At 58.8% G+C, this 14,107-nt stretch overlaps 1 protein-coding gene across 1 annotated transcript; it reads left to right on the forward strand.

The window, feature by feature from the left end:
- The first annotated feature begins 6,734 nt into the window (after window positions 1-6,734).
- SLC45A3 (solute carrier family 45 member 3) lies at window positions 6,735-13,588 on the forward strand. Its single transcript, XM_077771990.1, has 4 exons — window positions 6,735-7,136; window positions 8,019-8,804; window positions 9,511-9,776; window positions 11,810-13,588. The coding sequence occupies exons 1-4, from the start codon at window positions 6,965-6,967 to the stop codon at window positions 12,245-12,247; spliced, it is 1,662 nt and encodes a 553-aa protein (XP_077628116.1). The 5' UTR covers window positions 6,735-6,964; the 3' UTR covers window positions 12,248-13,588.
- The last annotated feature ends 519 nt before the right edge of the window (window positions 13,589-14,107 follow it).

Raw genomic sequence — 14,107 nt, forward strand, 5'->3', positions numbered from 1 at the left:
GGTGGGGTGGGAGTGGGGGGCGGGGGGGAGGAGGAAAACAGCTATACAGCTACAAAAGTTGTTGACACCAGACTATACGGTCCTGGTCCCCAGTTCAGAGCACTCTGCAGAGTTTTCAAATGGTCTGAATTAGAGAAAAAGGTATGTCAGGTATACAGCGCATGCCGGACACCTTCTGGACAGTGAGTAGGTGTCAGCCACTGTGATTGTTCTCCCTGGGGATGGGATCCACCCTTGTCTCATGACTGTGGCTGTTTGTTCCACCCTCGGTCTCCTTTGCAACCTCAGCCACCAGGCAGGTCTGCTGCAGTGACCTCTCCTCACCTGTCGGGACCAGCACCTGGGGAGGCACTTACATTCTTGGCATTCCTCCTGCCTCTGGGAGCTGAAAGAGGCGTCGGAGCCAGTGCGGGCAGCAGCATGTGGGTGAGAGGGGAATGCGGGAATGCGAGCGGAGAAGAAAGGCAGCTAGCTGGTCCCCCTCTGACCTCTGCTGCTTCTGTTTGGGGACGTGAAAGCTGGCTCCCAGGTTTCTCTGCTGGGGAAGCCACGACACCTGAAGGACGGGCTGCCTCAAACTTCCCACATGCTGTCTCCTAAACACACCACGTGGCGGTGAAGTTGGTGGTGTTCATCTAAGTCTTCTCGCCTGTCAAATGGGCAGATTCAACACTGTACCCACCTCATTGGGCGGTTGGAAGATTAGGATGCTTGGAAGACCTGGCATGTAGCAAACCTCAGGGTTAGCTGTTACTATTAATTGCAGACGAGGAAACTGAGGCCCAGGGAGGGCAACTAACTGGGGCACACAGTTTTTTTTTTTTTTTTTTTAATGTTTTTATGTATTTCTAGGAGAGAGAAAGAGAGACAGCGTGAGCAGGGGAGGGTCAGAGAGAGAGGGAGTCACAGACTGAAACAGGCTCCAGGCTCTGAGCTGGCAGTCAGCACAGAGCCTGACGCGGGGCTCGAACCCACGAACCGCGAGATCATGACCTAAGCGAAAGTCGGACGCTTAACCGACTAAGCCACCCAGGCGCCCCTCGGGGCACACAGTTTTAAGTGGTGGAGTTGGCGTGCAAACCCAGGTCAGGCTGACTGCCACACCTACGTCACCCTGCAGAATCTGCCGGGGTTCAGAGGCCTGCGGCCCCTCAGGCCGAAGAGAGCTTCAGGTCGAGGAGTACTGATTCTCTAGGTTTGGAGGGCACTTGGTCAAGGTGACCCAGTGTGACCTTGAGTCACAGCTGGTCTCAGAAGGGAAGTCTGATGGTCACCATGGGCTTGCCAGAAAACCCCTTGGGAAGGCGCTTCACCTTGGCTTAGGCTGGCCAGGACCGAGTGGCCAAGGTGAGGGTCAGGCCAGCCCCAGAACTCCTGTCACTGGATTGTAGAGGGGAGGGGAGATAAGAGTGGGCCCCAGGGACTGCCCGCCCATCCTCTCCCCTCCCCTTCCCCCAACCTCCTCCGCATTTGTTTCCTTTCAGAAGGCGGGCTGCGGCTCTCAGACAGGGCAACAAAAGCAACTTTCCTCCAAGCCACTGCCACCTGTTGGGTTTTCACACATTGGGGGGTGGTGGGGGGAGGGAGCCGTTGCCCTTTTCCCAGTGTCTGTGGTGTGCCCCCTCTGCCCCCCCCAGGGCCTGGGATTCTCTTTGCTGCCCAAAGTGACAGGGCTCAGGAGCCGGAGGGGGTGGGGGTGGGGGGCTGCAGCAGCTGGAAGGGGAATTGAGTGGGAAGGGGCCAGAGCTGGCAGCCGGGAGAGAGTTTGATGGATTACTCTGCAGGCCGAGAGGTTTCTCCCTAATCCCCCTTTGTGTCCCCGCCTGCAGCCCCCTCACTCTCTCTGACAAGCTGCTGAGCAGAAGGCTTCCAGTCCGAACGAAGAAAAGGCATCGCAGCAGGGCGAACTCCAAATCCCTGGCCTCTGGGCCCCGGGGGAGGCAAAGCTGGGGAGCAAGTCTGGGGCGGGGGCGGGGTCTTCCCCCCTCCATCCAGCCCGTATTCTTTCTGACAGTTCCCTTGAGGTGTGGAGGCAGCGGAGTTTGCAGGTGTCTGGGGGGAAGGCCTGCAAAGTGCAGGCCTCCGTAGGGTACGTGCGCCGATCACTGCCCTTCTGATGGGGAGGCTTGGGGAAGCAGAGCCTCACTTTGGAAATTTGAGCCCAGAGTGTCACAGACTGAATATGGGTAGGAAGGCACTGAAACCGCACAGTCTAAGCCTCCTTGCCCGCCACCACCCCCCCACCCCAGCTGCCCAGGTAACAGTTCCCACAGCCCAGCAGCCCTGAGCTGCTCTGATGAGAGCCGCTGCCCCACGAGGATGCTCACTTTCTCCTGGCTGGCCAGCACGGCTTCTTTCTGGGGCGCCCCAAGGCCCCATGAGGGCAGAGCTCATTTGGGGAGTGCTGTGTGCTAGGTTTTACCAGGTAAAGCCCAGGGCATTCGTCCCCTGAGACTGGGGCACGGTGTCGGGTCACAGGGATGCTGGGCTGGTGAACCCCCAGCCCTCTTCCCTGCCACCCAACCTAGAGGGCTTGGGAGAACTCGACTTGGAATGAGGTCCTGGGGTCCCCATTCCCACAGTCTTGCAGCCTCCACTGGGGGCTGCCCCTCTTTTACCCTCCCTCCCGGCCTGGGGCTGGACAGCCTCCGGTGCTGGAGCTGCATCAGGCAGATTGGCCAGGAGCGACCCCACCCCCTTTCTGCCGCTGAGTCATTATTCCTCGAGGGAGCCCACCCCACCCCACTTCCTTCTCTACGGGAGGGGCTGCCTGGGGGCTGAGAGGGGTGGAGGAGCGTGTGAGAAAGCCGGGCAGTCTTTGTGAGCCCCGAAGGAGGACTGGGGTCTCGAGCTGCTGGGGTCAGGGTGGGGGCCGCAGCGTTTGATGTGCCTGGGCGGGGTGCGGGGACGCGGGCCTGCATAAAGGGACCATAGAATTGCTGCCTGACACTGGCCCGCGGCGGGGCTGCCCCAGCCCAGGCTCCTCTGGCCTCTGTCTGTCAGCAGAGGGAATCCGCTCCCCCCCCACCCCCCTCCACAGCCCCACCTCAGTCGTGAGGGTGGCAGGAGCCCCTTTGAAAGCCCTCAAAGGCCTCTTTATGCATCCCGCTGACCCTCCCTTCCCCGGGGAGCTACCAGAAGTGGGCTCTCGCCTTTCCTCCCACCTCCTTCACTCAGTCTTTTGAATTTCGGAGAAAGTTCAGGCCAAGTTTGTTCTTGCTGCTCAGTTTCATGGCCCCACGCTCGCTGAGGCCTTAACCTGACGAGGGGCGTTCCGAGGGTCTGTCCGGTCTACTGGCCACCTGGGAATCTTGAGGAGTTGCCCCCTCTGGGGGTCTGGCTGGGGTTTCCTTGGTGGGGATGGGGGTGGGGGGGCCCTCAGGTCTTTCTTATCCCTTACGCCGCCCCCCCCCACTCTACTTTCAGCCGTGGTTTTCTTCCTCAGGTAAATGTTTCCCAGGCCCCTCATGCTGAGGTGGGTGCCAGAGGGTTGAGCGAAGGTCTCCCGCTCTCTGGGGCTGGGCTCACTGACCGTCCCCAGGGTGCTAGAGTTCTGCTCCCCCAGGGATGAGGAAAGACGGCCTGGGGCGGAGCTCCTGGAGCTCTGGGGTTTCTAGCTGCCTGCTGGCTGTCCTGTCACTGGGGGGCCCAGAGAGGAGGAGATACTTGGAACTTGAGAGGGACTTGTCCTCCCTGAAGGCGGCCACACTCCCCCTTTCCGTACCTCCACTTCCCTCCTCGTCCCGCCCCCTCCCTACAGGTGAGCACTGCTGGCTCTACTGGTTGATCTTCTGGTTGCCAGACGGGCAGAGTGCTCCAGGAGCAGTGGGACAGGACGGTTTGAGTCAGAAGCACCTCTGACACGGGAGGCCGCTGGGGAGAATCGGACTCTGTCACCCTGCCTGTATTCCTGAGGAAGACAGGGGAACGCCCCCACATGGGTGCCCAGCAGTCAGCGGTCACTTACAAGCTTTGGTGGCAAGCACGCCAGGGCTGTGGGCTGCAGGCAGGAGTTGGTGTAAGCACTTCTTGTCCCCTACCTGTCTGAGCTTGGGCACCGGGCAGGGCCTGGAGGGCTGGCAGGTGGCTGTTTGGTGCTTTGGGGGGGTCCTTGTAGTTCCCTCCACCCTGAGGACCCTGAAGTGGAGAATTGGGCGAGCCTGGGGCCCTGGGGGAAGGTGTAAAGGGCTGATGGCGGGGCTGGGGGAGCTTTGGAAGCGAGAATATTCTTATGGCCTTGGAATAGCTTAGGTGGTTCTGGGCATTGAAGAATAAACTCTAGGGGTGGCAAGAGTGCTCTGGACCCCAGGGCACAGTCCAAGTCAAAAAGACAGAGGACGGGCTTAGCAACCTAAGAACAGAAGGGGTACAGAGCTGGGCTTGGAGCCTGCCCACTTCCTACCCAAGTCCTTTCAATGAATGCCTCACCTGGCCCAGCCCCCAGTTACCTGGTAAAGGAGAGGGGGGAGGGGTCAGGAGAAAGGAGGAAGAGGGAGGCAGCTGATGAGCTGTGTGGGCTGAAGGAGAATGAAGGGAAATTCCTCTCTTCACCCCCTTTCGTCTTCTTGTCTCTCTGTCTCTTGTGGGCCACGGACACCCTCCTTGTTCCCAGGACCTAGGAGCTGGATCAGGGGAGGGGAGAAGGCCAGGGGGGTGATTAGTGTTTTTGCTGGAGAGCTGCTACTTATTTTACGCAGCAGGGAGAAACCAAGGGCTGGGGAATGGGGACAGGTTGTGGGTGAGGCTGGGTCTGACAAAGTCTCTGTTTGCTAAGGGAGGACCTGGTCCTTTAACCCAGAGCAGGTGAGTGTCCAGGGCCTTCCCAGACTGAGGGTGGGGAGTAGAATGGGCTGGAAGCCTTTTGATCCAGAGCCCTTCCCTCTAGGCTGGAGAGTCTTGGTCTCCCTGTGTGGGATGCTAGGGCAGGGGAGGGCCTTGGTTCAAAACTGTCCAGCTACGGGGCACCTGGGTGGTTCAGTCGGTTGAGACTGAGCTTCGGCTCGGAGCCTGGAGCCTGCTTCAGATTCTGTGTCTCTCTCTTCCGCTCCCCCGCTTGCACTCTGTCTCCCAAAAATAAATAAATATTAAAAACTGGGCAGCTAGGACCTACGTGTGGCCCCCTCCCAGCACCCTTAGGGGCCCTGTGGATCAGTATTTTACCCTCTCCCCCATGATGCCGCCTTGGGGGCCAGGCCCTTCCCAAAGTGGATGGTCTGGGTCTGAGCAGAACTTTGGGGAGGAGGCTGCTTGTTGCGCAGCCAGATCTGAAGTCCCTTCCTTCCTGGCCGACCAGCTGCAGAGTCCTGGAATGCGGTTAGGAGATGAGCACATCTTAACCAGGATTGATGGCCGTCTGATTTCTCTGTGGCATATTTCAGAGAGCACCCACAACAGGCTTTATAACATACAGGGCCCTGCGAGGTTCGGTGTTCTTTGATGAGATACAAGTGATTGAAGTGACAGATTGTAAGATGCTGAGATTGGCCGGGAATGAAGATGTCTGAGGGTGCTCCCGGCGCTGGCTGAGGGTGGGGCTGGGGGTGGGGCCCTCTGAGCTGTGGACCTCGCCCAGGAGCAGTGCTGTTCTGCAGCATTTATGGGAGGGAGTCCGCGGGGCAAGGGAAAGGCACTCCCGTCTCCAGCCTTGAGTGGCACGAAGCTCTTTCCCCACCTCTCTGAAACAGACGACAAAGCTAGGGGAGTTTGCTTGCCTTTTCTCACAAAGGCCCTACCTTCTACACCTCCTCTTTGTGGCTGACTTGATTTAGCCTCTTTAGCGGTCACCCCTAAACAGAGCAGACTGCATGGGGTACCATCGTACTCAGGAGGCAAGACTTGGTCGCCAGTTGCCTGGCTGCCACAGGATGTCCCCCACCCCCTGCACAGGAGGCAGGCCTCGCAGGAAGGGCTGTGGGGACCTCTCTGCTGAGAATGGAGCCCTTTGGGGAGCAGACAAGGGCTGTCCCGAAAAGTGGTGGGGCATTCGCCAGCCCCCAGTCACTGGTGTCGTTACAGTGGCCACCAGGTGCTGAGGTTCCCCGCCCCGGTGAGGCTGGGACCTGGGAACAGTCCCCGCTTCCCATGACACTTGGGCAGTACGTGTGGGAACGTTTCTTCCCCAGGCCTGTTGAGCACAGGGAGAAACTTCAGGGAGAGGTTTTCAGGCCAGGGTTCCTCCAGGGGAACCTTCTTTAAGTGGTTTCAGTGACAGGTTAAGCCCCAGCCTCTCATCCCTTCCCCCTTGTCCTCGTCCCCCGGGACTCGGGTTAGGTGGTGTGCGGCCAGGCTGTGCAGAGCCGGAAGCACTGCTCTTAACAAAGGGGAGCCGCACAGCCCAGCTTTGGCAAGTGGAGAGAGAAAGGCAAACAAACCACGCCCGGCAGGGGGGCTCCAGGGGCACCTTGATGACAGAGCCTGGGGAACCAGGAATTCGATTGGTTTGATTTTTTTTTTTTCTTCTTTTTTCCATACTAGCAGGCGAGGGCAGTTGCAAAGATATTCCAAAACAGAGAAAAACTGACATCTGTTTGGTTCTGGAGTGTGCTGAGGTTTAAGTGTGCTGAGGTATTAGTTAGGTCAGCCTTGAGCTAACATTGACGAGCCTTTCCTTATTGGCTAGCAGGGCCACACTGCCAGCCTGGGGGTGAACTGAGGATTCAGAGAACTCAGCAAATCTTGGGTACTTGGTTCCCCAGGACTTAACACCATGGGTTTGATTGTCCCTGCCCTTTTAGGACCTGAGTGATGCGCTATGTCTGCTGCACTGAGGCACCCCACGGCAGCAGGCGGTTAGCATGGCCTGAGAAGCCGCATCTGTACGGAAGGCCGGCGGAAATGGGCTCCTGGCTGAGTCTGAGGCAGTTGGTATCAGCAAGGAGAAGAGGCCCGGGTGTCTGGAGCAGGGCTGAGGCGGAGCAGCTCTGGAGTGTGTGAAACGGCCGGAGCCCACGCTGCCGGCTCTGCCATGGCCCAGAGACCGTGGGTGAGCCGTCTGCTGCGGCATCGGAAAGCCCAGCTCCTGCTGGTCAACCTGCTGACCTTTGGCCTGGAGGTGTGCCTAGCTGCAGGTATCACCTACGTGCCACCCTTGCTGCTGGAAGTGGGGGTAGAGGAGAAGTTCATGACCATGGTGCTGGGTGAGTCACCACATCCTCCTTCCCTCCTGCTCCAGATACATGATACCCAGGAAATAGGTGCCTCTGCCCAAAGAGGAGGAGGCGGCTGCCCGCTCTTGCTGAGCCCGTGGAGCTGGGGGGTGGGCACTGCTGGACAGAAGGGTGACCATGGGCTGAGGGGGGCCCAATAGGAAAGAGAACACCAGGACATTCCCTGGTCACCTCTCGCTGGTGCCTACGCGTTGCCCGGAGCATAGGAGACACTGGAGAAATTGCTCTCCACTTTTGTCTGCTTCTGACATTTATCTGTTATCTCATTTAATCCTTGCAATAGCCCTTTGAGGTCATCCCTTTCACAAGGAGGTAATGGAGGCTGATAAGAGGTTGGGTAATTTAGCTGAGCCAGAAGGCTCGCTGCTGATTACTAGGAGCAGAGCCTCCCAGCCAGGGCTCTTTCTTACCCCTAGGGCATGGGCTGGGCTTCCGACTGCAGATGAATTCTGCAAAAGCCACAGGAGGCAAGTGGTCACCATAGCTGGGGAGAGCTCCCTGAAGAGGGGGCTGTCCCAATCATAGGCTCTGGAGTCAGACTGCCCCTTGGAACTTGCCTCTTGCCCCCCCCCCAACTTATCCCCCCTTGCCGGGTGCCAATGCGCAAGTCTCACCGGCAGCCTAGTGCATCAGTGGGCCCATCCTGAGATTGGGCACTGGGGATCCTAGTTGCGAGGACTAAGTCAGAGTTGGTGGGACATACTCAGCACTGTGTCCAGCATGGAGGTAGGGGTGGCCCTCCATGCGACAGGAGCATGGTCCTTTCCATCCCTCTCCCAGGAGGTCAGACCCCCTTCTCCACTGGCCCTTCGGGCCCTGGCCTCCACCTCATACTACTTGTCCTTCCTGCAGGCATTGGGCCAGTGCTGGGCCTCATCTCCGTCCCGCTCCTAGGCTCAGCCAGTGACCACTGGCGCGGGCGCTATGGTCGCCGGAGGCCCTTCATCTGGGCCCTGTCCCTGGGCGTCCTCCTGAGCCTCTTCCTTATCCCGAGGGCCGGCTGGCTGGCGGGGCTGCTGTGCCCGGGTACCCGGCCCCTGGAGCTGGCCCTGCTGATCCTGGGTGTGGGGCTGCTGGACTTCTGCGGCCAGGTGTGCTTCACCCCCCTGGAGGCCCTGCTCTCCGACCTCTTCCGGGACCCAGACCACTGCCGCCAGGCCTTCTCTGTCTACGCCTTCATGATCAGCCTCGGGGGCTGCCTGGGCTACCTCCTGCCTGCAATCGACTGGGATGCCAGTGCCCTAGCCCCCTACCTGGGCACCCAGGAGGAGTGCCTCTTTGGCTTGCTCACTCTCATCTTCCTCACTTGCGTGGCGGCCACGCTGTTTGTGGCCGAGGAGGCGGCGCTGGGTCCGGCTGAGCCAGCGGAAGGGCCGTCAGTCCCCTCCGTGCCGCCACGCTGCTGCCCATGCCATACTCGCCCGGCCTTCTGGAACCTGGGTGCCCTGTTTCCCTGGCTGCACCAGCTTTGCTGCCGGGTGCCTCGCACTCTCCGCAGACTCTTTGTGGCCGAACTGTGCAGCTGGATGGCTTTCATGACCTTCACGCTGTTTTACACGGACTTCGTGGGTGAGGGGCTGTACCAGGGTGTGCCCAGGGCCGAGCCAGGCACCGAGGCACGGAGACACTACGATGAAGGTAAGGCCTCGGCAGCAGGGCTTCAGAGCGGGGGCTGCTGTGGGACTTCCCTCGGGGGGCCGGTCCGGTGTGGGGAGACGCCCATGGTCTGCGCCGGGCTGGGAGCCGTGTGCCTGGGCTCCAATTTCCCCATCAGGAAAATGGGCCCGGTCAGTGCACTAGGCCCCCAGCATGCAGGGCAGCGTGGCCTGCAGTCTCGGTAGAGCCTCAGGCTGTGGACAGTTTGCTCCACATCATTGTCTCTATCAGACAGAAGAAAAGGCTAAGCTTATTTAAGGTCCAAAGAGAGTTGGAGGAGTCCAGCCCGGGTCTCGGGTCTGCCTAGCCCCAAGTTCAGTGTGTCCTTTGCTCCCCCTGCTGACTTTCCATATTGCCTGGCCAGACCTTCAGCTCAGGCCTCCTGGACCATTGTCATGGAGCCAGTGGCAGAACTGTCTTTGTGTCTCCCTCTAAGCCTCCTAGATAGCTGAGGCCCCCAACCAGCGTCAGTCTGCGCCCAGCCCGCAGCTTCGGCCGCATCTCTAAGGGCAGTGGAAGAACACAGACTTGGTTGTTGCAGCTGGGCAGGGGTCGGGGGGTGCAGGGGAGATGGTCTGGTCCGCAGTGAGGCTGGGACCGCAGGGGCCCACCATTCTGGGCCTCCCCCAGATCTACGGGGCCTCTTCCTGCCCCTGGGTCTGACTTCCTGTCCTTCCCCACCCCGCAGGGGTCCGGATGGGCAGCCTGGGACTGTTCCTGCAGTGTGCCATCTCCCTGCTCTTCTCTCTGGTCATGGACCGGCTGGTGCAGCGATTCGGCACCCGGGCAGTCTATTTGGCCAGCGTGGTGGCCTTCCCCGTTGCCGCGGGCACCATGTGCCTGTCCCGCAGTGTGGCCGTGGTGACTGCCTCTGCTGCCCTCACTGGCTTCACCTTCTCCGCCCTGCAGATTCTGCCCTACACGCTAGCCTCCCTCTACCACCGCGAGAAGCAGGTACTCACACTGGCCACTGGGTGGAGCGGGGGTGGGGGGGGAGACGGAGTAGCCCAAGTCTGGTCAGAGACACCCGGAGAAGTTATTCTTTGATTGGAGAGGAAGCCCATGTAGCCCAGGGCCAGAGACGTGGGCTGCGGAAGGAGGGTGTAGATTAGGGTCTGGGAATGACTTCCTGGTGTCAGAACTATAAAGCACTTGAGGGGATGATTGCAGGAAATGCTAAATCCTTCTTTGAGAATCCTGAAGACTCAGGCTAGCGGAAGCCCTCCGTCAGGGCTGAGTTCTGTGCAGAGGCAGGGGGCTGGAGCAGGTGACTTCTGGGGCACCCAGCTTCAGCAGACGGTGAGGGGCGGTGGTCTGGTGTTGGTGCCAGCTCTCTTTATGCAGGGAGGCACACTGTGACGGACCAATGCCCTGCTCCGCTCGCCAGTGTGGGGAAGGCTCCTTACTGCCCCTTCTCTTTCTGGTTTATCTTCTTTTTCTGCCTAATCCTCTCTTTTCTTTTCCTGCCTCACACCTTTGCCTCCGTCCCCTTCCCCCGCCCCCACGGCGGATCTCTGAGCCTGACGCACCTGACACCGCTCGCCTGGGCACTGTAAGTTGGGGGCCTCCTTCCTGCTTGGCCCACGCTAACCAGCCCCTCCAGGGGCCCCCTTTTGTGTGGTCACCTTTTCCCCTTCACCGGCTTCAGTGCGCTACAGCCCTGGGTGCAGAGCTCCGCACAGAGGGTGAGAAGTTGGGGTGTCCTGAGGGAGGAGATGTAGGCCTGCCCTCACGGGGCTTCCAGACCATAGGGAAGATGGATGTCTGCCCCTTGTAGGACAAGAACGAGGTAGCAGAGAAATACGTAGCTGGGAGGCTGGTTAATTGAATAGGTAGCTGCAGGGGTGGGGCGTGTGGAGGGAGGGGCCAGTGTTTTGTTGGCTGGGGCTGCCTGGTGCCTGAGACCCCTGTCAGTGCACGGAGGACCTTCGTCACCTTCCATCACCTTCCATTCTTTCGCTGCCCTGCCTGGGGGCTTGAGGGCAGCAGCAGGCTCCAGCCTCACTGGTCCTTCGGGGGCGCAGGCAGGGAGGAGGGGTTCCGGGAGGTGCATTCTAAGCAGCAGTTGATGGCACACTTGGCCCTGTGCACCGACTTTACTTGCCTGGACTACCTGTGGCCTCACCCAGAGCTGTGGGCTTCTTCCCTGGTCTGATCTCTGCCAGGAGCCCCTCTCTAGTGCAGCCAACTCGAGAGCCTTCTCACGGTCAGTGCTAGCAGGCAGGGGACAGTGTCGCATAAATTCTGGCCCTATCCTAAAATAGGGCACTCTGGGCAGGGCCAGCCTACCTCAGTCTAAGGCTGACAGTGAGTAGGAAGCAAGGAGGGCTTCAACATCAGCACAGCTAGGCCATAGGAGTCTGGAGTCTGGAAGATTCCTCTTGTTCTTCTCTTCCTGCAGGCTGAGTCTGCTGGACCTGTCTCGTCCCCAGGCTGGGGGCCATGGACCTCACAGGCCTGGGACTCCAGTGGGGGCAGAGTTTCTCTCTTTGAGGTTGAGAAAGAGCCAAGGCAAAGTGGTGGGGGGGGGGGCAGGAAGGAGGAGGGTTAGGAGAGCCTGTGTGCGGGTTTGGGCCACCAGGGACCCCAGCTTTGGATTTTATTCCTCTGTTCTTACACATCTCTCTTCTCACGTATCTTCATTCTGTCTTTTTCCTTTACCTTGGGGTTCTGTCCTCTGCCTTACCTGCACTATGAGTTTGTCTGCCACTTACCGGTTCCAGGAGAGGCTAGTGGAGACCTAGACTTGTGGGTTCAGATTTGTCCTCTCCCCAGGGGATCCCCTGCCCCTAAGGAGAGTCCTAACTAGACCCAAACCAAGGAGGGTCTGCTTGGTTTTCTCACCTGCTGCCTAATTGTCATGAAGGCCGGCTGCCTGGTTTCTTCCAGCCCCTGGTCTGAATGCTGGGGTCTGTTCTCATAGCTGGGATCCTATGCTTGGCTACCTAAGTGTCCATGTCCCCCTTTGTCTCCCCTCCACCTCCCAGGTTTTCCTGCCCAAGTACCGAGGAGATGCTGGAAGTAGTGCCAGCGAGGACAGCCTGATGACCAGCTTCCCACCGGGCCCCAAGGCCGGATCTCCCTTCCCCAACGGACACATGGGTGCTGGAGGCGGCAGCCTCCTCCCGTCCCCTCCTGTGCTCTGTGGGGCCTCTGCCTGCGATGTCTCCGTGCGGGTGGTGGTAGGCGAGCAGCCCGAGGCCAGGGTCATTCCGGGCCGGGGCATCTGCCTGGACCTTGCCATCCTGGACAGTGCCTTCCTGCTGTCCCAGGTGGCCCCGTCCCTGTTTATGGGCTCCATTGTTCAGCTCAGCCAGTCTGTCACTGCCTACATGGTGTCGGCAGCAGGCCTTGGTTTGGTGGCCATTTATTTTGCTACACAGGTAGTATTTGATAAGAGCGACTTGGCCAAATACTCAGTGTAGAGTTACTTTACTCTTTCCCACTGAGGGAGGGCCTGCCTCACTGGGTCCCAGCCCTGCCTCCCTCCACCCCCCCACTCTACATCCTGTTAGCCTCCTGGGGCCAGGGTTGGGGGGCGGGCCCTCTAGTTTCTGTTGCTGCCAAAGTGGTGTGGCTCTCTGCTGCCACCCTGTGGCAGTGAGGTGCATAGCGGCATAGGTTGGGGACCTGGGGCTTCTCTCTCCCCAGTCTTCAGGGCTGGCTGACTATTGGTCCAAATAGGCTTCATTCTGGACTTCTACAGGGAGGCCAGAAGGGCAGGGCATTTCATTAGCTCCATGCACTGGAACGCAGGACTCTGCAGGGGGTTACCAAGGCAGGGTTAACAGGAAGTGTTCTGGTCAGGACATCCCCAGAGAAGGGGGTTGGGGAGCTGAGTAAACTCAACCACCCAGTCCCCTTATCCAGTAGACCCCCTCGATGTTGCTCTTGCATGGGAGTTCCTGGTGTGAGACTCTCCTCCCCAGGATTTGAAAATACGAAAGTTATTTGTGGGTAAGAATCCGGCAGGGAGAGAGGAAGCTGCCCACTGCCTTTTTACTATCCCCCCCCGCCCCAACTACATTTTATCAGGACATGGCTTGTTGGCCCCTGTGTTGACATCAGTGGGACACAGGCCTTTAAATATTTAACTTATTTATTTAACTAAGTAGAGGGGACTCAGTTCCCGGCCCCGCCATCTTGGTGTCTAAGGGGTGAGGCCTCCAATGGGCCTGTGATGAGATGGTTGGTTTACTGGGCTGAGCATTGCCAGAATCTTCTTTTCCTGGGTGACTGGTCTGGCCTCAAATGCCTAACCCAGGAGTTGGAAGCTCTACTCACCCCAGCTAATGTCCCAAATCATGTTCCCCAAGGCTGGGGGAGCTGGCGGGAAGTGGAGGGTGGGGCTCCAGGTCTCGGCAGCCTCCCTAGCCTCTCTCTTGGCCCAGCCTGCCCCCCACTCCCAACTCCTCTCTGCTCTCTCTAGGGCTGGGCTGATGAAGGAGCTGCCCACCCCCTCCCCTTCCCCACTGGCTCCACAGTCCTCTCCTTAGGGCTGTGGCAGGGCCAGAAGCACAGAGTGTGGCTCCTCGAGCCTTTATCCGTCTCCGCCCCCAGGGCATATATGTGCTTGAGAATCTCGCACAGAAACTCAGGAGTACCCCCTGCCTGGGCTAAGGAGGTCTTATCTCTGGGGGGTTTAAGTGCCGTTTGCAATAATGTTATGTCTTATTTATTTAGTGGAGTAAATATTTTATACTGTATGTGAGCAATCAGAGTATAATGTTTATCGTGATGAAATTAAAGGCTTCTTATATGTTTAATTGGCCTGTGTTTATCTTTCCTGAGGGGAAAGGACCAGATCTCTCTCAAATCCTCAGCATCAGCTGTTTGGGCAGCCTCAGCTCCCAGCATCACCAGCAGATGGAGCCAGAGACCAGTATTCTTCCGATGCTTGGCGAATGGGCCTAGGATGTGCTACCTCTTGGGCTGGGGAGTTTGGGTATTTGGGGGGAGGGGGGCAGGAAAAGCACAGAGTGCAGGGGAGTGGGGCATGCTCCTTCACAAAGGGCTCACAATGTGGCCAAAGAGATGCAACAAGCGCCATCTATCCACTACAGCAACAGGAAGTAGGAACGAACCTGGTATGTTGGGCTAGGATTTCAGCATCACTGAGCCTTCATCCTCCTTGCTTCACCCTTCCTGCCAGGCTCAGGTCAAATTCAGAATCTTCCCGCCTATGCCACTTTCCTCATCCTTCCAAACTTGACTAGCCTTCTAGCGGTCAGAATGGTTGACACCATATGCAAGGACCAGCTTTATTTGAGGCGCCTGGCTGGCTC

This window comes from Crocuta crocuta, unplaced genomic scaffold, assembly GCF_008692635.1.
Source record: "Crocuta crocuta isolate KB4526 unplaced genomic scaffold, BGI_CrCroc_1.0 scaffold318, whole genome shotgun sequence".
Taxonomy (NCBI): domain Eukaryota; kingdom Metazoa; phylum Chordata; class Mammalia; order Carnivora; family Hyaenidae; genus Crocuta; species Crocuta crocuta.